We start from the raw sequence: 25,129 nt of genomic DNA on the forward strand, positions 1-25,129 counted from the left end.
TTACACATTACAAGCATCTGAATTATGCACATTAGTATAAGATTGATAAAAACAATTAATTTTTCTCCTTACTTAGTTCATCACCTTACCTTTAGACTTCATTTTTGACTCTTATGCTGTTTCTGATGGATAACTACTGACTATTAAATTGAAATCTATGCCTGCTTAACATTTACAAATAAGTACTTAGATAAGCCTGAATAAATGTCATTCTACAAAGCTCTCAGTGACATCTCACCGATCCCTAACCTCACTGGTCAGACATAAGCTGAACTCCCCAGTGACGAGAAAGGAGCAACAATCGTATATCTGCTTAAATGTCCTAGTTTTTCCACAAGAGACGAGTACCAGGCTGTGATACACCAGTCAGGATGTTGTAGGAGGCATTTATTCTGTTCTGTTCAGATAACACAAGAATATAGAATAAATTGGGCTCTCCACAGCCCACAGACAGTCCTGACAGAGAATTGAGCATTCCTGCAGCACCCCTAAAATTATTATTTAGTGTTAGATTATGTTACATTATTCAGAACCATGGGAAATTGTATTCATTTCTGTGTTATAACAGAAAGAAAATCCACTTCTCAACATCAGATAGTATTCTAAAGTAAATAGTAAAGAAAAATAATATACAGTATGAGACTTCTATAATATTGCAATATTCCGTTCTCACTCAGACTGCAATGAGATTGGAGACTTTAGTTAAAGGAATAGTTCACCCCTGTGATTACTCCCCCTCATGACATTCTAAACCTGTATAATTATTTTTAGAAGAAGATAAAATAAGAGCTTTTAAAGAAATGTGACATTGATTTTTTCCATAAAACAAACTTACATAGTGACCACAGACTTTAAGTTGCAAGAGTCAAAAAAGCACTGTTAAATTGGTCTATATGATTCATGCACTATATTACAAGTCTTCTGAAGCAATACGATAGCTTAAGTAATTAATACTCTGATCATCTTGATCTCGGCAGCAGCTCTCAAATCAAATATTTTGTTTATGATGACGTCTAGGGTATTACATCACAACACTCGGTTAAGAGACACTCAAGGTCTAATGACGTCTGATGCTACTGACGCCCAACATGCAGCATATGTGGCATATCTGATTAGTGAATTCGATCAGTGAATAATGAGTTCAGCACGAGGTCAATATAAACTTGTAATAAAATCACTGTATGGAAAATATCTACTATTATGTTCTGTATAAAATAAATTAACAGCAAATGAGTTTGTAACAACATGAGTGTGACTTTTTTTAAATTTTGCATTACATCTGAAATATTCTCTATAAACCCTATATTCTCTATATCTCTATAGTTCTCATTCATTTTTTCATTCTAATTTTATAGAATGATTGAAGTCAAAGAAACCAAAACTATTTGATTACCAACATTCTTCAAAATATTTTCTTTTGTGTTCCATAGAGAAATGCATACAGGTTTGCAATGACATGAGAACAGTGGCGTGCAGTGGTGTTCTGAAACGAAGTGGCATTTTTTATTTATTTATGAATCAATATAAATTCATGTGCATTACTCTTAACGTTGACACATCTTCCTTGTTAAATGAACATTACTTTACATTACATCAAAGAAGAAAAAAGAAACCAAATACAATTCTATTTTGTAATTTTACATTAACAATTTATTGTAATAAATGTTCTGTTTATCAAAGCCAAGTCAATCTCATCAAGTTAGTGTTTTAAGCATTTCTACATTCATTCCAAAATAATAGCCTAACTAAAGGCTGTAACAATTTAAACAATATATTTTATTTGTGTATTGATGTTTTTCGTTTTAATAGTCAACTTAGGCTATTTAGGATCATCAGTCATGCTCCGTAAACACCGTCTGTCACAGACACGAAGATGTATTTTTAATTTCACCAAGCTGATTGCACAAAAAAAAAAACCCGCAGTCATCATGCTTTCAGTCCATTTCAAGTTTGATTTTGACGTGACATAAAGCGGTGATATCTAACTGGGTGATCTGTGTACATACTTTTCAATTAGTCTTCCCATTGATGCCATCATTTGTTCATTCAAACTGACGCGCGGAACGTGCACGTCAACAAGAGGCGGGATTTATCACACAAACCAAACATATCCAATCATAACCTATTAAATCCAATCACACCATGATGGAGACACTGCCTCCTCTCACGTGATTTTCCTCCATTCATTCTCAATTACCCCCCACAAAACCTACCGCACTCCAGGGGTCTAATGGTTCTCTATGAGTGGAAAGGGAGGCATGACTGCTGCTGTAACTTTACCTGCGGGTGTCGCTGTTGGGCAGTGTTCCTTAAGAAATTAGAATGACTTTCGCTCTTTTTAAATGTCATAATTTGTGTTGTTTTATATGTAATATGGATTATTTTCTCATCCTATTTTTTTTGAGGAGGCACTGCCTCCCTTGCCTCCTCGTAGGAAACGCCCCTGCATGAGAATGAGTAAATGCTGACATAATTTGGGGTGGAAAATCCCTTTAACATATTAATTGTTAGATGTGAACTAAAATAGTTAAAATCATTATATAATTAATTTATTAGTGCTTTGGAACACAGACATAAGGTTAGTCTCTTTTTAAAGAAGACACTCAGAAGCTTATTGCAGAAGTGAAAGCACTTCAGAAAAGGAAAGTGTAAAAAGTTATAGAATAGTTATTGAATTTTGAATGTTCAAGCTCAATTTATGATTACTAAATGTATGCTAGGGAAAAAAGGCTATCAAATAGCATGTGCAAGTGTCCCACTACCAGGAGACTGTAATCATGCTCATGCTATTCATCAGGAGCAATATTTATAAAACCTTTTATATTTGTTTAGGAATAAGGTCAAATTCTTAAGGAAAAAAAATTGGGTCATGAAATCAAAATGTAAGTTTTTTAGCTTTTACTATGAATATGTTAGTCTTAAGGTTATGAATGTTCCAAACAATGACAAAATTCACATTTAAGAGATATATTAGCATTCAAAACTTACAGTCTCTCACTTCTGCAAAAATGGATCAAGGATTTTCATGACATCACCACAGACTTCAGCTTCTCATCAAATTTTCTGTCCAATCAAATGCTCTCTAGAATCTGAAGTCCCGCCCCCTCCTACACTATAAACACACACTGAAGCTGCAGCTGAAATCGGTCATATGTTCACACATTTACTAGTTTCTATATGGTGATTTGCACAAAGATCACTATATAGAGGATAGGGAACGATTCAGACAGCGTAAATATGCTTTCCATTGACGCGAATGTACTCCGTTTTCGCGTTAGTGTTACGTGAACCGCTGAGAGCGAATTTGGAGTAATATGGAGGAGAAACTGTTAGACATTATGAGGAAAATGGGGTTTTACAAGCTGAACGACTCAGGCCGAGAAACGCTACTGGCTATTTTGAAAAAAGGGGAGGGGGTTCTAGGTATATCTCACTCTCTCTTACTGTTTCATTGGAAATTATGTCAACACAGTGAATAAAGCTGTGAGTTCCAAGGCACTTCAGTGGGCCTTTAATGACCATGAGAAAATGTGGGTCCCATGGCCAAACCAGTTGAGAACCACTGATATAAACTATGCTATGTTGTACATGAAGATTTACACTCTCACAGTATGTCAACAATAAAAAAAAAGCACACAATCAAATATATGACCTCTTCTTACTCCTCATTCTGTTCTTACCTTCAGGTAGCAGATGAAGATGAAGGTGAGAGGAGTGATATACTGCAGCACCAGCATGCCAGTAGTGTAGGTGAGCTTGATTTCTCTGGAGGGCCACTCTTCCACACACACCACCTTTCCCCTGTACTGCTCCTGAAACACTGAGGGAAGCTGCTTCAGAGGGGCATCTGTCACCCTGGAGAACAACAGAAAGGGTGTGGCAGTGAGGACAGCCAGGGCCCAGGTGAGGCTGATGCCCAGGCAGGCATGGTTCAGACTGGGCCTCCATCCGCGTGGGTGCAGGATGAGCTGGTGCCTCTCAATGGCAATCAGAACCAAGGAGAAGATGGACACCGAGACAGAGCAGCACTGGACCAGGCTGTTGAGTTTACACATGACCGCGCCAAACACCCAGTGGTCCATAAAGGTGTAGATGAAGGTAAACGGCAGACACACTAGGGACATCAGCAGGTCCGAAACGGAGAGGTTCGCGATTAAGACGTTTGTGACGTTGTGAAGTTCCCGTTGCCGTGCAATGACAAGGATGAGAGCTAGGTTGCCCACAACACCCAACAGTACCACAGCACTGTATGCAATTGCCATTACAACAAACAAAGAGTGGCTGCCGTAGCACTCGTCACCATATGCAATTGCGGAGAGGTTAGCGAAAGAGCAATTCGATAGTTCCAAGGAACAGTTCAGAGCAGTGACTGGTGGAATTGGTGGAAACAGGGCTGAGTCTGGCATTGTTCCGCCTCCTCTGCGGTTATTTGGTGTTGGTTTAAATCAAGTGATCTTAGACTCCTTCCCTCCAGGTAACAACCTTTCCAGGACCATGTTGTAATTCTGACAACATACTGTAGGGACATGAGAAAACATTTAAATCAATACTCACAAAAGACAAGACGTCTCGACTATCATGTTTGATTATGGATCTATCCAGTTATAAAAATCAATAAATGTTCCCTTCTGTTTTATTTAATAAAGAGTTATTTTAATCTTCTGGCATCACCTTTGTTATTGAACTCATTTCCTTTGCCTTTTATTACACTTTTAAAGGGTGAGTCACTCTAATGCACATGTAATTGTGCAATAATTATGAATCATTCAAAAGCATTTCTCAGGCAATTTATTAATATTAAATAATAATAATAATGTTTCCCATTTCTAAAAGCTATAATTAAGCCTGCGTTGGTGTACATGGAATTGAAAAGTTAATTAAGATTTTGGCATGTGATTCATTTTATTTGTATATTTAAAATTAAGCCATCAAATACTCCTGGCTGAGCTACTGGTAATAATATGAATAAAGCAATTTGATTTTGGCACGTTGCCCACAGACAAGTGCATATTACACTCACACACACACGCACGTCTAGGGCATTTTCCAATGACTTCTAATTTTTTCATAGTAAGCTAATGATATATTCTATCCCCTAAACCCTTTCTGCATGTTTACTGCATATTCATTTAGACATTATTTAATATGTTGTTTAAGCCATTTGCAATTTGACCCACACAACTATTTTCTTCTTTAATATACTATATGATCACACATAGACATCATAAAGATGTCATAATTATAAGTCATTTTACTTCCAAACGTAAGCACAGACACATTCCAGACATAAACTCTATGAATGACTCGTATTGGTCTATATATCAAGAGTGTGAAGCAGGTTGTCAAGGTAACAGAGGTGACAAAGCCTCCTGTTTTTAGGTCTCTGGTTCTTTCATCTCCTGCTCCCTCTTCTTCTGTCTCTATCAGCAGCCAAATTCAATGCTTCAAATCCAATGGTTTATAATTCAGCATGTTCAGTTATTGTTAATAAATTGAATGAATATGTATTCGAACAACCGAAACATTACAGAAAGCCCAGCCGTGAATCTCTGACTAACCTTTCTTATTCATAGTCGGCCAATTCGCTTACAGTACAATAGTCTCCTGCACATGAATTCAATGGGATACGTAGACAACGGATAATCCCAGTAGACTGAGGCTAAATGGCAAGCCGTTCACATGCTCTGTGCAGAGTATTCCCTTGACAGTACTGTTCTACAAAGTGACCTTATAAGAGTAGAGTGGGCTACAAAGGGAATATGCAAGCATTTGAAGCAGGTACTTAAATGTCAAGATGGAGTAGGAGTCATTCATTTGTCTTTGCATGCCTGTAAAAGGAAAATCTAATTAGGAGTGCAGAGAATTAAAAATGTATTCCAGTGACGTTAAATTAGATTTCAGCTACTGAGAAATTGTTCAAAATCACAATGTCACTTAGGACCAAAGGAATGTACAAAGGTAGTTAACAATTATCATAAGAATATGTGTATTTTATTGTTACGGACAACATATGGCAAATGCTATGACAAATATTACACCCTATTGTTTAATGTTCCAGCGGAGCCTCATTAATATATAAACTGTGTGAATAATAGTCTCTTATCGCACTGACATTTATCTTTAATCATTTAACAGACTCTTTTATTTAAAGTGACTTACAAATGAGGAGCAATTCATCTTAAGGAGGTGGTAACATAAAAAGTGCTGCAATACGTTCCAAGATTCTTCTGAGAACTACACACTAGAACAGAGATAAAAGTGAGAAGCAGTGAAAGAAAGGTGTTTTTTAATGTGTTATTGCATTTGCAGGTTTGAGTCGAGTGCTCATGGAAGAGATGTCTTTAGATGTTTTGTGAAAGTTGAAAGACGCTTGGCTGTTCGGGTATCTTGGGTATTTAATGCATACACATATCTGGGTTATGTTTGCTTCAAAAGAATAGAGCATTCACTGAATGACAATCTGACAGGTCTGTTTGTCTTTTGAAATAATCTGTTAAAAGCCATAAAACCTTCCAGACAAGTTACACTGTTTAAGTCGGCATCTACATTTCTAAATGCATGTTATCAATCTTCTTGTGAATGATTCATCCATGCATTCGTTTCATTTACTTATTTGACCCGCCATCCAATTAACAACTGATGGATTGAACCATGTCCTGACATTTTTTTAATCTTTTGGATCATTTGTTGGGTTTTTTTCCAGAAAAAAATCTGTTGCTACATCGCAACTTTAATGTAACATGGTCCAGTGCCTAGTTTTAGGATCTGTCTCAATTCTCTTTTGCCATCTTTTCTTCACTCTACACTCAAAAAAAATATTTCAGCCTAAAATTACAATTTATTGTAATTAAAATTCATACAAAATGTACAATAACCAGGTTTATATATTTCTCATCAATAAATCTGATTTGTTTAAATCCCATTCATTTTAACTAATTCAGTATTGCTTGTAGGGCTGGGCGATATATCGCATGCGATTGTCACGCGCATTTCATCAGTAAAGCCGGTTCCCTGATTACCGCTAAATCGCCATCACCTGCTTTCAAATGGAGCGGCATTTAATAGACAGAACCGTAGTTCACTGACAAGCTACGCAATATCGTGTTCATATCGCAGATGAATCGCCTTCGGCTTTACTGACGAAATGCGCGTTGCAATCGCATGCGATATATCGCCCAGCCCTAATTGCTTGTTCCACAGCCAGCCTTGCACAAACCATACATTTTTCACTCAATAAAATTAATAGTTTAATTAATTTAAATAAAATCAAATAAATGCAAATAGTAATAAAATGATTTCTTTGAGTGCAGAATTCTTGTTTCATTTATGTGTGACTATGAGTATACAACATAAACATGACATTTAGTTTATTAGTTTGTTTATATAAAACTGGAAAATGCAATTCAATAATGTAACATGTATATTCTGTTTCTGTCTGCCTATGTTCTCTGTCATTAGTTGATTAGTTTGTTCCCTTTATTAATGATTCAATTCACCGTTCATTCCTCGTTCAGGTAATTAGCTCATTAATTCCTATGTGTATTTAAGCCATGAGTTTTTCTTAGTTCTTTGTCCTGTATCGTTTATGGAAGAGTGGTTGTTTCTCTGTGTACTCCTACGTGTTTTTGTTTTTTTAAAATAAAAATAAAGATGTCTCTTCAATGATTCTCCATCGTCATACACAGCCATACTGTTACACACATAAATCTTAAATTAGGCCTATAATATATATATATATATATATATATATATATATATATATATATATATATATATATATATATATATATATATATATATATACACTAAAAGTACTGGGTAAAAACAACCCAAGTTGGGTTAAATATGGACAAACCCAGCAGGTTGGGTTAAAGGGCACCTATTATGCCCTCTTTCACAAGATGTAATATAAGTCTCTGGTCTGGTGAAGTTTCAGCTTAAAATACCCCACAAAATTGCCCCTATTTGGGGGTGAGCAAAAACATGCCTTTTACTATATTACTACATTGCTGGCTAAAAAAATAAATCCAAAATTGGTTGAAAAAAATGGCTGGGTGAAAACAACCCAATCCCTGGGTTTGTCCATATTTAACCCAGCATTTTTTAGAGTGTATATATATACACATATATAAGTGTAGTGTCCTAGTGTCCTATGTTTCTTATATTGTTGATGGTCACAAAGTTAATTCCCAACTGACCTAAGTAGGCCAGTAGTCCACATTACCCAGGAATTAGTCCATAGTTCACCCAAAAATAATAATGCGGTCACCCAAAAATAATAATGCGGTCACTATTTACTCACCCTCAAGTTGTTCCATAATTACTTCATGCTATTGTTTTTTTGTGAGACAAAATAAAAACGATAAGGATTCTTAATGCACCAGTCCATTCAAATATACACCAAAGCCACTGGAAGGCAAGCCTGCAACCTTTAGCCAAAAAAAAGTAACAGCTAATGCTAACGCTCCGGCTCTGGCGGTACGCAGGGAAGGAGTTTTGCATGGCGGGCACTGATGTCACTGCCATTACACAATAGGCTGAGAGGTGCTGCACGTGATTAAGTTAACCGTTACGCCTTCTCCAATGGTAAGAGATACAGACCCTCTCATCTCCCTATAATATACAATCTCTGTATACACCGATCAGGCATAACGTTATGACCGCTGACAGGTGAAGTGAATAACACTGATTATCTCTTCATCACGGCACCTGTTAGTGGGTGGAATATATTAGGCAGCAAGTGAACATTTTGTCCTCAAAGTTGATGTGTTAGAAGCAGGAAAAATGGGCAAGCGTAACGATTTGAGTGAGTTTGACAAGGGCCAAATTGTGATGGCTAGACGACTGGGTCAGAGCTTCTCCAAAACTGCAGCTCTTGTGGGGTGTTCCTGGTCTGCAGTGGTCAGTATCTATTAAAAGTGGCTCAAGGAAGGAACAGTGGTGAACCGGCGACAGGGTCATGGGCGGCCAAGGCTCACTGATGCATGTGGGGAACGAAGGCTTGTCCGATCCAACACACGAGCTACTGTAGCTCAAATTGCTCAAGAAGTTAATGTTGGTTCTGATAAATAGGTGTCAGAATACACAGTGCATCAGTTTGTTGCATATGGGGCTGCATAGCCGCAGACCAGTCAGGGTGCCCATGCTGACCCCTGTCCTCCGCCGAAAGCACCAGCAGTGGACACGTGAGCATCACAACTGGACCACGGAGCAATGGAAGAAGGCGGCCTGGTCTGATGAATCACGTTTTCTTTTATATCACATGGATGGCAAGTGCGTGTGTTGCTTACATGGGGAACACATGGCACCACGATGCACTATGGAAAGAAGGCAAGCTTGGGTCCTGCCATCCATGTGAATGTTACTTTGACACGTACCACCTACCTAAGCATTGTTGCAGACCATGTACAGCCTTTCATAGAAACAGTATTCCCTGGTGGCTGTGGCCTCTTTCAGCAGGATAATGTGCCCTGCCCCAAAGCAAAAATGGTTGAGGAATGGTTTGAGGAGCACAACAACGAGTTTGAGGTGTTGACTTGGCTTCCAAATTCCCCAGATCTCAATCCAATCGAGCATCTGTGGGATGTGCTGAACAACGAGTCTGATCCATGGAGGACCCACCTCGCAACTTACAGGACTTAAAGGATCTGCTGCTAACATCTTGTGTCAGATACCACAGCACACCTTCAGGGGTCTAGTGGAGTCCATGCCTCAACGGGTCAGGGCTGTTTTGGCAGCAAAAGGGGGACCAACACAATATTAGGAAGGTGGTCATAATGTTATCGGAGATCGGTGTATCTTCAAGATGATATATCAAATAATTTAGATATACAAAGATGGTGCACTCATATTACTACAAATGGGAGAAAGAGCAACACGCAATATGTGGAATAAGTCCCGCTTTCTAAATAAGTGCCAGTCATCAATTGGTAAAGCCACTGCATCACTGCAGCTGCCATTAGAAGCTCCGGTTGCTAAAGGTTTTTTTTTTGTGTCATGATTTGAGCATTTAGAAACAAAATTTATGAGACAATTGTTGTCAGATTTCATTGTTTATTTCAAATCTAACATTTAATCGTAAGCTTGGTAAACAGCTTTGGAGAATTTGATGTTTCCCCGTTCAAAGAGATCAGAGCTGTAACCAAATGAAATAGTCATTCTATGAGTTGGGTCATTTCAATCAGTTGATCAGGTGTAGAAATCAGTCTGAACAATCAGTTCACAAATCAGACTGATTTGGTTCAAGATCAAGTTCAACTCACTCAATGATCCACTTGCAGCTCATATTATCAAGAAGCCCACTGCCAGAAGAAAAAATCAGTGAATAATTACTTCCATTTGTGTCTGTTCCTCACGTAAAAATACCATATGGCTTCAAACAGCTTATACTTTTTTTTTTTTTTTTTTTTTAGCTTTTTGGTATTTATTTCATTTTTTTCTTTTGTAACTCACTTTGAATAAAACAGTCTGCTAAATGATTAAAATTATTTTAATGAGAGACTCTCACAGTTTACATATTAATGTTTCTCCACTGAACATTCAATAGTCACAGCATTTGCCATAATATGTTGTCCATAACAATAAAATAAACTCTTATTCTACTATTATTTTATTATTCACATATTTTATTTATTACTGATTTATTACTTTACGGTAAAATAAAACAGTACTGTAATATTTGCCATTGCATTGTCCATATGTTCATTGGCCATAACAATAAAATTGTTACAGTCATTGATACTATGAACTGCAGTTGAATATAAAAAAAAAAAGTTGTGTGAATATTCTTCAAAATATCTTCTTTTGTGTTCCTTGGACAAAAGAAAGTCATACAGGCTTTGTAAGACCAGGAGGGTGAGACAGATCTGTCATCACTATTCCTTTAAGATAAATTATGGCACTGTTATGTCTCAGAAACTTGTGATTAACAATACAATATCAAATTATGGTCAGTACTGACTTTTTAATGAGTTACACTATACAATTTTTTCATTTATTGTCAATGAATCAGCAGAAGCATTTAATGCCATTGCCATGACAATAAAATTAGGTCATCGATTGTGGTCTTTCTAGAGCCCCGTGGAGAAACTCATTGAATAAACTGAGAATGTGCACATAATGAAGCTGAAGAAACTGAGAATGTGCGCATAATGAAGCTGATATGAACGGCATTCAAATAAAGAATATGAGGAGCCTAAACAAGTTTCAAACATCTGTCAAGATATGCTCCCATCCAGAGCTGGGTAGATTATTTACAAATTGGTGTCGGTTACTGATTCCAAATTACATGACAAAAATTGTAGTTAGTAACGTATTCTATTACACATTTAAGGTAATATAATCAGACTACTTTTTGATTAATTTTAGATTACTTTTGACCTAACTCATATATCACTTTGATTTGAATAGAATAATGTTCTACCATAATGATATAAAAATACAAAGAACAAAAATATGTTCCATTCCTTGTTATCCACAACATGAAGTGCAATAAATATTACATTACATCAGGGTTTCCCAGACGGGTTCATGATGGAACTGCAGGGGTCCATGAGTTTAATGAAAATCTATTAAGTAATTAAATAATAAAAAATACAATTAATTATTTAAAATAAAAACAATCAAAATAAAAAAAAAAACTTACTAAAAAAGATTAAATATTTTAATATTTTATTTAAAATATTTTATTTGTTTACCTGCATATGACATTTAACCGACAGAGAACCGTGAACTTAATTTTATTATTATTTATTATTATTATTATTGACCTTATTAACTTATTAGCTCAAAATCTCAGGGGGTACTTCAAGTAAATATATTAGGTCAAAGAGGTTAAGCTGACAAAAAGTTGGGGAATTCCTGCAAATATGAAATGATGTGAATTTGTATATTTTAATGTGTTTGAAAGACAAAAGCCTTCTAAAGACAGTAACACATGGTTAAATGACTCAACAATTAATGTGTTCGTCAGAAGTTGATTAGATATGCACTGTTGCAATGTTGAGAAAACACTTGTTAAAAGTGAAATTATTTCTGTAAATCCAGTGATCAAATGCTGTGTGGGTTTCAGTTTTCGGTGATCGGCACATGGCTGATCTGTGTGTGCAATTCCACAAGACCTTCTGAATGCATAAGCAGTAAGCTTTTTTAGAAATGAAAATTTAAAAAGATAAACAATAAGTAGTATGGAGAATCAATGAATTATGAATAATTTACTGCCATTGTGAGAGCAACTTAATAATGTAATCCATAAAAAAGAGTAATGACGAGTATGATTATGAGTATTTTAAAAAAGTTTAATCTAATTACAAGTGCTTAATTTTTGGAATCAGATTACGTAATCCAGACATGATTACATGTCACTACCCAGCACTGCTCCCATCACAATTTGAGGCTTAAAAATACATGACTTTATGACAAAGAGAGCCAGTGGGAGCCATGGGAACCAAATGAGGCACAGAGACGAAAAGTACAAAAGGTACAAAAAGACAAGCACTGAGGTGGAGAAGGAGAAGGATGGAAGGACACAGTGACATATCAACTGACAGAAGATGAGAGGGTGGAAAAATAACTGCTATAAATATTATCTGATGCCAGTTTTTAGTAGTAAAACTGGATCCCACATCATGTACAGTAAGTATATAACCTATGAGCCAGTTGCAACTAAATATACCTCTAACCATCCAAATTTTGCAGGAGTGAAAAAAAAAATCTCAGAAGTACAAAAATAAATTCTCCAAAGTATAGATTTAAAATTGTATAAATCAGTTTTAAATCTGATTATGAAAAGTCTTTCATAATGTCACAATGACACAAAATGAACTTTGATATTTTCAGTCTGCACCAGGAATTTATAGAGCACCATAAAAGACAAATTCACAGAGTATGAAAGCAATTACAAGATTATATATCTAGTGTTGAAATACAATCTCGACAAGACAAAGAGATTTGCTTTGTGCTCACCAACACATTACCTTAATGTCTCCTCTTAACAATCTGAAATGTGCCATTAAATCCTAAAGAGAAAGATAAGCCTATCCAAGGAAAACATTTAGGCTAGGTGTTCGAGGCATCTCCTCACTGTCCTCTCGTTCCCACAGTTTCAACGAGAGCATTAAGATCAATTATTTCGCGTTATTAGCCTTCAAACTCCTGAGTTAAGTGCTTTCATTGAATGTATCGTAAACAGGTCAAAGTCCTGCAGGTACTTTAGTCCTCATATAGCCTAATGATCCATTTCTTCTTGACCACCAGCTGCGCTCGGTATTGCGCTTTTGGGCGCTCAAAGTTTATTTTATAACGCATTATGAAATTAGCGAAATCTATATTTCAATGCGTTTTCCTCAGATGCCAAACATGTTGTAGTGAACCGCATCTTAACAGACAGAATAACATCAGACATATGAAGGAAGAATGAACCGCATTGCGTGGCTGGCTGCTCTTAAATAATATGATATTTTCGTAAACGGAAAAAAGCAGAAATGGTCACGATCGAGTGGAGAGATCCGGCGTGTCTCCAATTAAGCGCGTTCAAGAGTCTTACCTGAAGCGCTTCACGCGCGGTCAGACTTGAAGGCTCACGCGCGTCTCCATCAGTCTGAATGAGTGAACGTGTGTGTGCATCACTGACACTTCTCCGCGCACACTGAACTGACAGCTGGCTCAACTGCGCCTCTGCACAAGCGTTACTCACGCGGGGGTCCATGGCTGTCCAAAAGCACCAAACGCCACCGATTCACAGCATCCCACCGTGATGCATTCATAACATGACACGTATTGAAGAGCTGTTAAAAACATGTCTCCAGTTCGTTTATTCAGAGAACTATTCACAGGACTTTACTGAAGAAGAACATTTAACATCCATGGAACCTTTCCATTGCACAAAAAGGTTCGGTCACTTTATGCAGAGGTGGAACCAAGTCATTGTTTTGCAAGTCTGGAGTCTTTGCATTCAAGCCTTGAGTCAAGTCCTGAGTGACAGGGACCAGCCTAGAGTGATCAAAACTCTGATCTTTAAGAAGGTAGTAGGCCATAAAGACTTTCCAAGTCAGGGTTCAAGTCCAAGTCAAGTCTCGAGACATTGTTGTGACTTCTAAGTCGAAAAGTCTAAGTCGAGCCGCAGGTCTTCTTTGATTGTGTCGAGTCGAGTCGCAAGTCATCAAATTTGGGATTCAAGTCCAAGTTATGCGACTTGAGTCCACAACCCTGATATTAAGTGTCTTTAATTACCACACACTAACATTTAAATTAATCATCTAATAATACACTTATTGTGTACATACATGTTTTTACATTGTACTTATATTTTTAAAAATACTTGCATAGCAGCAAAAGTGTTCTGCAATACAGAATTACCTCAATATGTAGCAATTATTATTATTATTATGTAAGTACATTAAATACATCTAGTATGACCATAGGGGTCTTTATAGTGGAAAAAGGGTTCTTCAGATTATTAAAATGTAAATAGTCAAAGTCAAGTTTAGTACATTGTTTTGAATTCTGTCTTCCACACTAACATTTCATATTTTTGTGATAGCTGCTAGGTAAACAAGTAAACAATAAATCACACCAGCATATACTCAGGCAAGAGTCAACTATATAATGATGATAGATTTTAACCGAAAGGTTGAATTGTGTTCAACATTTTTCATAAATGTCAGGTCAGGGCAAGTTGTCACATGCATTTTAATAGTAAATTTATATACCTTTTTATACATGTTACATTTTTGCTGCTTCATAAATTGGTTTGTGTTCTTAATTGCTTTGCAGTTAAAGGTGCAATATGTAATAATTTTACAGTAAAATATCCAAAAACCACTAGGCCAGTGTTATATATTTTGTTCACTTGAGTACTTACAATATCCCAAATGTTTCCAACTATTTGTAAATCGTGAGAAAATTGCAATTTTAACCAAGGCTCCAGGACGTGTGAGGAGTCACCTGTCAACTGCGTTATACCCGCATTACCCTCGGTTTCCGGTTTTATTTTGTAGAAACCATGGAAACACCAAAGACGCTTTAATATTTACATGTTTTAATAGACAAGGGAACAACTGTTTTGATACATTTATAGACAGAAAACTAATTATTGTTATATAGCTCAACACGTCTTATTGTCTAAATCTAATTTTCTTGATTTTTCGTGAGTACCATGCTTTACCATGCCTCAGAGAAAAACACTATTTTGTCAAGTAGCTAACATAGCATAATCAGATGCAGCTTTATTTTCAGTAACAATAATACAGAATGTTCTCCATCATACAATACGTTTTAAAAATTAATTGCCATTTATTAACACAAGCCATCCAGTATTTAATATGATATTCTAAAATCGATCTATCTTACAGCAGTGTGTCTCAAACAAGTGTCTCACAGCAACCACCGAACGAACACACAGAGTAACGTTATAACATCATTTTCAACACTCTCAAAAGTATCTAATATGATAAACAGAGCTGCGTTACCTCACACTCACGACCAGAAAAGCGGAAGTGGCGCCGACGACTGTGGCATAATAAAAGTTCCACTGCTCGTGACGCGTGTGTTGCGCAATCGCTCCAGCGGCCTCGTTCAGCTCCCACAACACTCGGTCCTGCTCTGCTTCATAGTCATACTACAGTAACGTTAATAATTGCATCCATGAACATGATTTCTTCCCGAGTCCAATCCCTATTCTTTTGTCTGTTGATGTGAAGACCACATGTCCCAAGATTCCGCACTCAAACTTGCCGTCATCAAGCTACGCCTTTGTTTTGAATAAACTTCTAGCGACCTCTAGCGGACAGAAAATATTACATATTGTACCTTTAACATTTTGCTTAAAAGTTTATATTGTTCACAGTGACAGCATGCCAGGCTACTGAGGAATTTTTTCACAATGTCAACTGTGTTTAATGACCTGTATCTTTTTTTTCCTGGGTGATAACAGTGGAAATATCTTTTAATATCTTTTGGTAGCCAAGACTTTAATTTCTCAGAAATTGGCTTTTAAAAATAGACCTACCCTGATACATGCTGTGGAATCAGCTGAAACCCTGTAAAACGTTCCAATGTTCCACTGTAGGCGTGATGTGAAATTTGTTGTACTCTCTCGAGCAGCGCCACCTGGTGGAATAAAGTAGCACGACAGTGAGTGCATGTCAATGGATACAACTGAGTTTTAAAGCATATATATATATATACATATATATATATATATATATATATATATATATATATATATATATATATATATATATATATATATCACACTGTCCACTTAACCCCATTTAAGCAGATGTAAGCAAAATAACTGAATAGATTTACTCATTTCAAGGGTTTAATTTCTTCAAGCACATTAGACCAACTACTATACAATTATTACAGGGTCATCTTCAAAAATAATTTTACTGTCATTGTATTTATTAATTTATGCATTTCTTTTTGACATGAAATATGAAATAGACATAAAAAGTTGGTAAAACTATGTCATCCAATAAATGGAAGTGCACAGGTCACTGAAGAGGGTTTGAAACACTCTTCTTACACTTATTGACAGCTAGAAAGATGCTCTATAGATTTGTCTGCCAATTACATTAGCAGTAGCTCTGCAGCTCAAGCTCTTTTAAATGTCAATGAACTTTTTCTCTGACCTGTTTGTGCGAGCTGTCACTTTTTATCTGCGTGGTTCTTTTTCTCAAACTTCTTTAAAAGGCCCAAGTCAGTGGGAAGGTCAAAATGGGAGAACTGTGAGCTGTTATTCACCCATGTGTGTGTAATGAAAAATGTGCAATGGCACGAAGCTTAAATCTACAAAGTCTCTGTTTTTTTTTAGATCGCAGTGGATCCACTATAAGAAACAGAAACAGATAAATCTTTGTGTAGCCTTCTTTTATGTCCAAGGGGTTGATTTTATTAAAACAGATTTATTTTAATTTTAAAAATGTCTTTTAATATTAAATCTGACTTTTTACATCTCTTGCATACAGACTTTTGATCCTGCCATTACATGATATAAACGAAGAGTAAAACAAACATACACTCATTTCAATTAATATAGGCTAAAAATGATTTAAAACAAAACAAAACAAAAGATTTCCACCACAATGAACGCGTGATTGTGCTCGAGACATGTTACATTTCATTTTTGTTTTTTCTAATAAAATGGTCGACTCGTGGTTAAGGGAACTTTATATCTAGTAGGCTATTTTATGTAGGCCTACCTAATATGCACAATTATATCATATTTTCACACTATTTGGCTAATTTGACATTGTATACACAATTTATTTACAGTTTAGCTAGGCTACAATACACTATAAGTAAACAACAGATGAAACAGACGAGACAGTACGTTACCTGAAAAGGCTGAGCTTCGCAGTCCGAATTGTCTATTTGGTCAGATACGAGTCTAAATAATAATTTCCCTATTTTAAAACTCGTCAAAGTGTTTTTTTATTATTATTTCAATTGCTCTGAAAGTTTCCAGTAGGATAGGACTATTTAGGTGTTAATTACTTCACAGTCCAGGTGAGGCAGAAGCACGTCTCGTGCGTCGTTCCTTTCTCTGTGCTGACCAGGACAGACCAATCACAGTAATTTGTCAATATTGCAAGGGAAGATTTAAGTTTGCATATTAGATAACAATCCTTGAAATTTGTGTATTTTAACAAATAATATTTTTAGTGTAAGACAAAACTGTTCTGAGAAGTAGGCCTATTTGTAGTTGTAAGTTTTAAGAAACTCCAAATTAATATGTCTGCATAAACAACCGAAAAAACAATACAATATAATCAAAACTAGTGGCATTTTTTATTTATTTGTTTGTGTAGCAACGCTTATGAAGCACGGTATGTATGACTTGCATTGCACGCCCTGTGCAATAGGTGGCGACACATTACACTTTCAAGAGTCTAGACGTCTTTTTGACGCACGAGAAGAAGAGTAGTTGAGTAGTGTTGTTGTTAGTGGAAAAATGGCGTCGTCCATGGGCGGAATGTTCACTGGTCAGCAGCCTTCTGGATCTCATCCACCTACAGGTCCTGGCGGTCCAGGTCAACCCGGGCTTCTCACAGGCCCTCCCGGTAACAGAGGGACAAATAACACTTTAGTAGATGAACTGGAAGCTTCTTTCGAGGTGAGGAGATCAAGAAAACTGCTGCTGCTAACATGCCAGTGATAGTTTCTGTATTCCAAGAGTGACTCTTTGAAGCTTTTTTTTACATATTTAATATTATTATATTTGTTTTATATGCAATATATAAGCACACGTTTTATGCATTCAGTAGAAAGTAATTGTTTGCTTGGAAACTGTCATTATTTTCAGTGGAGTTATTATTAATATATAACTGTTACTGTTATTAATCTATATTTTTTTCTTTAATATTTTTAATTCTCCCAGGCGTGTTTTGCATCTCTTGTCAGTCAAGATTATGTGAATGGGACCGACCAGGAAGAAATTCGGACTGGTAAAAATGTTTTTTATTCTTCTGCTGTTCCTTTATAAAAATGGCTATAACCCCTATGCTGAGATATCAGATGGTAATACTAGGGAACTTTTAATAAATACTTAATACTAAATGACATTTACAAATAAAGTTAGCAGATTCTAAACATTAGTTTAAAATGCATTCATCATATATTCATTTTTTTTTGTCTGAAAGAATGCATGTAATAAAAACAGATGGCCCAATATCTAAGAAAAAAAAAAAAACTGACCAATGCATGAAAAAAAAAACAATGGTTTTACCTGTAATGTCTTGCCCTAATGACCATGTGTGTTCTGTATTTCAGGGGTTGATCAGTGTATACAGAAGTTTCTGGATGTGGCCAGACAGACTGAATGTTTCTTCCTTCAGAAGAGACTGCAGCTGTCTGTACAAAAACCAGAACAGGTAGAAAAAGAGGTAAACTCGTATTTTTGCCTTTGAATTCTCTGAAGCATTGTTAAAAATCCAGCCATACATTATTTAAACAAATGCCACCTTTTACAGTTCCATTGTGACTTTTGAAACAGTATACTATAAAACTATATGCTGTTCGATGTTTCAGGATGCATCAGAACTGAAGAATGAACTCCAGAGGAAGGAGATGCTGATTCAGAAACACCTTGCTAAGATCCATCATTGGCAGCAGGTGTTGGAGGACATCAACGTCCAGCATAAGAAGCCTACAGAACTACCACAGGGTCCACTGGCCTTCCTGGAGCAGGCCTCAGCAAACCTCCCCGCTCCCATGAAACCAAACTGATGCATGTACAGAGATCCAGAACCCTTTTCAGACTGTGTTCCAGGGGCCACTTCCTCTCTCCACCCAGAAAACTGGACAATAAAGCCTTGTTGTAGACTCTGTTAGAGATGTGTGATGTGAAAACACGTTTCAAGAGCTACTAAAGGATGTTTAGTCATAAGGGGCTTGTAGGTTTGCCAGAAGGTGGTCATTTTGACAAACTCAAGAGTCTTTAACATTTAGTCGTAAACATACTTAAAATTAACTTGACATCAAATTAATTCTTAAGTACAGGTGTTGTATAGAGCAGTGGTTCTCAAACCTGTCCTGGGGACCCCCCACCACTGCGCATTTTGCATGTCTCCCTCATCTAACACACCCAATTCAACTCTTGCAGTCTCTACTAATTAGCTGATGACTTGAATCAGGTGTGTTAGATGAGGGTGACATGCAAAATGTGCAGTGGTGGGGGGTCCCCAGGACAGGTTTGAGAACCACTGGTGTAGAGGAACTACAATGACCAGAAAGGGCTTTAGTTAGAGAGAATTAAGTGGTCTAAAAGTGTTTTTCCCCACATTGTTCTTATTTTATTAAAACACCTTTTGTTCAGGTTAAAATAAACATGTTTTGTCAGTTGAAAATATGCAAATACACTGACTTTTGTTAAGTTCTCTTTGGTTTTCCTGTGTTTCCTGGCATGGCAATCCAGCACTGTGCCTCCCTGGAATATTGCATTTTTTTTCTACTCAGTGCTTGAATTGATTTATAACATGCTATAATCAATATAAGCAGAATTTATTTATTTTCCATTATTTTGCAGCCACCCACAAATCCATTAACTTTCCATTTGAATATTTATTTCCCTTTTAGTAAAGTAAAAAAAAAAAAAAAATTGTTTATATATATATATATATATATATATATATATATATATATAAAACAAACTAATAAAAGCTAAGGCCTTTGACACATTTTGGCAACAATAAAACCACACATAAGCAATCAACTGATCATTATTAAATGGGTAAAAACCTATAACATTATATACAAAAAATTCACATTCTTTCATTACAAAATCAAAAGGTGAAAAAAAAATCCATAACATACTTAAGAAAACAAAGCCTATTTTAAGATTTTAGTACGGTGAGATTCATGACATTTTCCCCTAATGTTATAATGCAATCTTATAGCAAATGTTTAAGAAAAATGTCATTACTATAATGTGGGGGCAAAAAAAAAAAGTGAAAAATTTAGGGGATATGGAAAATGTGACCAACTTTTTAAAATTTGTTTTATAATGGGCTTCATTTTATATATATATATATATATATATATATATAAATAAAATTCATCATGTGCAGATAGATCTAATAATAATATAATAATAATAATAATAATAATAAAAAAAAAAAATCAACCATTACATGTGCAAACATACAGGGAAATGAGGTCCATTATAGTGTAAACATGACTTTTAAAAAATGTGTTAATTCAAATAGAAGTAAAATATAGTGAGATAAGCGTGTTCCCAATAACATTAACATAACATCTGTGCTAATATTGCTGTAACATGTAACATTTCAAGTATATTAGGACCATATCCCTCCCTAATAAAAACAATATTTCTTCGAGTATGTTCAGGTTGTAGCTGCATAACCCGTATAAACCGCATAATCTCTCATTTGCAGTATTCAAAATATTTAAAACAGAAGTGATTTTAAATAAAAAAAACTTAAATGTTAAAACACTCTACCGAAGTCTTTGTTCTGTACATTCCTTGCTCTTGTCATAAAAAGGTTTAAACCCTTGAAAATGCAGTCAATAATGCCCCAGATAGAACAAGACAGAAAGCAACGATGAGGACAATGTAATTTCGCCAACCCTGAGGGAGAGAGAGGAAGAAATGGGGAGTTCAATACAAAAAGTTAAAAGCAATAGACAGCTGGAGCAGAACTCATACACCATACACACAAGTAATTACCTTCACTTCTTTGAACACTACAACACCCCAAAGAGCTGCAATCAGTCCAGGAACCTGGAATGGAGCAAATGCACATTATTTGAAAAGAAAAAAAAAAAATGCAAATGTGAAATGTTCAAAAAGATTCTTTTGAGATCGGTCACTCACTGTGGTGATAATAGGGAAGCTCACTACAGCACTGAGATAGTGGTTGGCTAGGAACCAGCAGCATGTTGCCACACCCCACATGATGCCAGAAAGGAATCCTACATGAAAGAAAAAATGACGTTAAAAGGTATGCGGAAGAAAGATAATTCAAAAGGAAGTTCAAATTAAATTGAAGTGATGGTGTTTACCTGGCAGCACTGCTTTTGGAAAAACTTGTGGTTTGTTTTTTTTGATGGCACAGTACAGGAGGAAATACACTGTACTAGTGAGGAAAATCCCACTATATTGTGCAAAGACGTAGTCCAGATCTAAATACACAGTATACATAAACAAAATGCATTATAGTTCATAATTAGGAATTCAAGCAATGCTTATTCATGAGGTAATCTGGATTTACCAAACTGGCTAGCCCCATTGTATTGGCTTTTTGGATCATCTGCATGATTTTTAATGTATAGAACTGGAACAAACGATGTCCCGTACAGCACTCCAGCGACGACAGCAAGAAGCGTTCCACTGCAAGACATAACATTCAAAGCTCTTATTATACAAATTGTTAATGAATGCATTATTTTTATTAGAAACAGTAAATGCATGCAGATACTCTAATAATTTAATTAGAATTTTATTGAGGTTGATACTGTATATACTATAAGTATAAAAAAGGCTGATTTTGAATGTGGTATATCTGTAAAATATAGATGCTGACGCTATGTAAAGTAAATGAAATTATTCATTCAATATGCAAGATAGAAGTGTGTACATACACAAGACGTTTGGTGCGTGGTTTTAATGCATCCACCCAGGAATCATCTGTTGTCACCACAGTTTCTGAGTTCACAGTCTTCGGATTAAAGTGATAAATTAATTTAACGGAATAATTTAACATGCAATATTTAAAAATATACAGAGCCTCTAAAAGGACATGGTGATGGGAAAAATATATATTTAGACACTTTTCTGTTCCTCTGGGAAATGTTATATCTCGCAAAAGTTCTCCAGAGAAACTTTGCGTTCCCCCACCATTATGTTCCCTTAGGGCCTATGTAAAAATTTCACAATTTTTAATGTGTCAACATACATGGTCTATTAGTAAAGGGGTTTCTTCAGATGTTGATGAACTTTGAACATCAGTCTTCACAAAGAAAAAAACAATGGCACTGTAAACATGTACAAAATTAAAATAATTAAAAAGGGGGAGGAAAAAAAAGAGAACAGACGTTATTTAAAATAATGAGACTTAAAAGTAACATCACATTCTGTTGCATACAAAAAAAAAAAATAATATGAATGAATCACATTTACCTTATTAAACAAAGACCTGCTCCACAGGAGTTCAGAACTGGTTTGGAAACGGTCTCAGCACCAATACCAAACCAGCCAAACCTAAAATAAGCAGCAACAGTCAGTGTAAGAAGAGTATCTTAATAATATAAAATGTAGCAAATGTGAAATTTATAATGGTTGCAGTGCCATTTTACAACAAAATCAATCAATACAAAAGATAAAAAGTTCCTCAAGTGGATTCTGAAAGCAGATTTTGCTTACCGTGAGCTGGCCCAACCCATTAGCAAATTAAATGAAGCCCATATAAGAAGCCCAAGACCAAGCCCAATAGTCTTTACGATAGGAACTACAGTTATATTACCTATAGGAAACATTGACACAAACATGTGACAGAATTTCATCACTGAAAAACACATTCATACAATGTATATCTCAAGCAGTAATTACCAAATGCAAAATTATACTGGCATAATAAATAATTAGATGTTACCAGTAGCCCAGATGGCTCCTCCAAGCATAACAAAAGGCCAAAATTTTGGACTGTTCAGAATGATGTTCACCACTAAGGAGACTGTCCATATAGCAGCACATAGAATCCACTGGAAAAACATACCTGCACATATACGCAGTAGGGTGAACTAAAATAATTGAAATATACTGAGCAAACTTTCTCTCTTCAGTGTGTTTTCAAAACAGTATGATATACAGTAGTCAACATTTGAAGTTTCATTAAAGCTGTCCTTCTTAGGACAACTTTGATTAACGTTTTTTGATCCACAAATATAGACTACTGTACTATTTCAAGAAAAAAAAAAAAAAAAAAAGATTTATTATATGTCCTCTGTAAGGGACATTGAGACCCAGGTAATACTTTTTAGTTGCCAAACTTCCCTTACTTTTTTGATAATAATTGGTTTTTTTTTTTCCTTCTTTTTTCAATGGGAAACATAAATTAACGCTTAGTGTAACATTCTGTGTTTGCTGGGGTTTGATGTGTTCTCACCTGTAGGGGTCTTGGGGAAACACTACAGGTAAACAGGTTGAAAATATTCTTATGAAACATTTCCAAGTATTACTCTCTTTTTTTTGCCTAGGACTCCCAGAGTCACTAGAATCAACACTGAAAACTACTAAAGTCCATCTGTTACTTAGCAATATAGCTAACGCTATTACGAAATTTGGATGGGAAAAACAGGATACAATTCTGTCATCATTTACTCACCCTTGTGTTGTTTCAAACTTTATGACTTTCATGGAACACAAAATAGATTGTTTGATACTGAAGGTTGAATAAATGGAAATATACTTATACATTTTGTCTAACCATTACTTCAGGGTCATTTATATTGACATTTAGTACCTTAAACATTTACTGAGACATGAAGAAAAGTCAGTTGAGAATCACTGAACAAACACATCAACAGAAAGGCATAATAAAGTGACAAAAATAAGAAAAGATTGACTAACCATCACCAGTGTCTATCTTTTTCACTGGTACGAAGTTGCTCCCGAAAAAGACTACGGCCACGGCGCAGGACACGAATCCATAAGTCAGATCAGACGAGTTGGTGTTGTTGGATTCTTGCTGAAGCTGCATGGACGCGCGTGGACCGTCTGACAGCTCCTCTACTGCATCACAGTTACATTACATTGTTTTACTCATTAAAGTCAGCAAAGTATTCAAAGCAGTAATTAAATTTTTATTTTCTACCTGAGTCCAGGTGTTGCGCGACGCCGGTGCAGAGCACACAAAGGAGCACAGTGATAAGCACAGCCACGCGATCCATGTTGGATACACACGCAACAGCATCCAAACAATTCACAGATATTCATAAAAACTCCTTTCATGAGGAGGATTTTACCGCTGGAACAATGTATTCCAAACGAGAGCTGCTCAATGAATATGTCTTGACTTCCGTGTCAGCTGACAGTCACATGATCACATGATTGTAGACGCATCTTGAGCACGTGTGGATGAACCACATGCTTTGAATATGATGATCACTGACATTTTCAGTGTTAGTGGAGGCGTTATTTGCTGACAGTGGGGCGGTTATAAATGAGTGAAAAATAACTTATTTGTATTTCAGTTAAACAGTGGGGTTAACTATTTGTCAAGGTTTTCTGAATGGTTGTTAGCGTGTTGCTGGGCTTTTCGGAGTGATTTTTTTCGCACATTGCTATGTAGTTGTCTGGACGTTTTGAATGGTCTGTTGAGCACCTTGGTTGCAGCTTTAAAATATGGTTTGCAGCTTTACATACTGTGAGGGCTTGTGTGCATCAGTGATGCACAGAGCTACACCACTAGTACTTCGTATCTACTGGTAGGGTCACCCATAAGTGGAAAGGTCTCAGCTGAGATTACAGAATAAGACAAACCTGATTCTAGACAGTAGCAGATTGGCCTGATGTTCCTGGTACTGGCAGAAGTTCACAGTCTTGTAGCAATGGAAACAACACCAGAATTAGGCTACCTGAATGGAAGAAACTTAAAACTGGTTATAT

General features: G+C 36.1%; 3 protein-coding genes across 7 annotated transcripts in view; 1 reads left to right on the forward strand and 2 right to left on the reverse strand.

The window, feature by feature from the left end:
• The window catches only part of npy1r (neuropeptide Y receptor Y1), a 33,366-nt gene extending 14,515 nt beyond the window's left edge, over positions 1–18,851 (reverse strand). The window contains exons 1-3 of one of the 3 annotated variants that reach the window (XM_048197605.1): positions 18,731–18,851; positions 16,007–16,107; positions 3,681–4,516 (exon numbers count right to left, since the gene is read on the reverse strand). In XM_048197605.1, coding sequence (XP_048053562.1) covers positions 3,681–4,406 — 726 coding nt within the window. In that variant the 5' untranslated portion in view covers positions 4,407–4,516; positions 16,007–16,107; positions 18,731–18,851. Of the gene's footprint in view, positions 1–3,680; positions 4,517–13,543; positions 13,770–16,006; positions 16,108–17,340; positions 17,469–18,730 lie in introns of those variants that run through there. The other 2 variants (XM_048197606.1, XM_048197607.1) reach the window with 2 other exon arrangements.
• med28 (mediator complex subunit 28) lies at positions 17,915–19,876 on the forward strand. 2 transcript variants are annotated; one of them, XM_048197608.1, is made up of 5 exons: positions 17,915–18,118; positions 18,383–18,449; positions 18,775–18,887; positions 19,033–19,521; positions 19,682–19,876. In XM_048197608.1, exons 1-4 carry the CDS (start codon positions 17,957–17,959, stop codon positions 19,228–19,230), a joined length of 540 nt encoding a protein of 179 aa, XP_048053565.1. In that variant the 5' UTR covers positions 17,915–17,956; the 3' UTR covers positions 19,231–19,521; positions 19,682–19,876. The 2 variants fall into 2 exon arrangements, with proteins under 2 accessions (XP_048053565.1, XP_048053566.1); XM_048197609.1 differs by having other exon boundaries at positions 19,033–19,503; positions 19,695–19,876.
• A 112-nt stretch (positions 19,877–19,988) lies between these two features.
• On the reverse strand, positions 19,989–24,602 carry tmem144a (transmembrane protein 144a). 2 transcript variants are annotated; one of them, XM_048197604.1, is made up of 12 exons: positions 24,336–24,602; positions 24,092–24,250; positions 23,115–23,237; positions 22,886–22,985; positions 22,643–22,723; positions 22,419–22,497; positions 22,105–22,181; positions 21,735–21,853; positions 21,526–21,645; positions 21,338–21,435; positions 21,191–21,244; positions 19,989–21,091 (listed from the first exon to the last, which is right to left on the reverse strand). In XM_048197604.1, the coding sequence occupies exons 1-12, from the start codon at positions 24,409–24,411 to the stop codon at positions 21,008–21,010; spliced, it is 1,170 nt and encodes a 389-aa protein (XP_048053561.1). In that variant the 5' UTR covers positions 24,412–24,602; the 3' UTR covers positions 19,989–21,007. The 2 variants fall into 2 exon arrangements, with proteins under 2 accessions (XP_048053561.1, XP_048053560.1); XM_048197603.1 differs by having other exon boundaries at positions 24,092–24,253; positions 24,336–24,600.
• Positions 24,603–25,129: the final 527 nt, after the last annotated feature.

This window comes from Megalobrama amblycephala, linkage group LG7 (assembly GCF_018812025.1).
Source record: "Megalobrama amblycephala isolate DHTTF-2021 linkage group LG7, ASM1881202v1, whole genome shotgun sequence".
In the NCBI taxonomy this organism is placed as follows: domain Eukaryota; kingdom Metazoa; phylum Chordata; class Actinopteri; order Cypriniformes; family Xenocyprididae; genus Megalobrama; species Megalobrama amblycephala.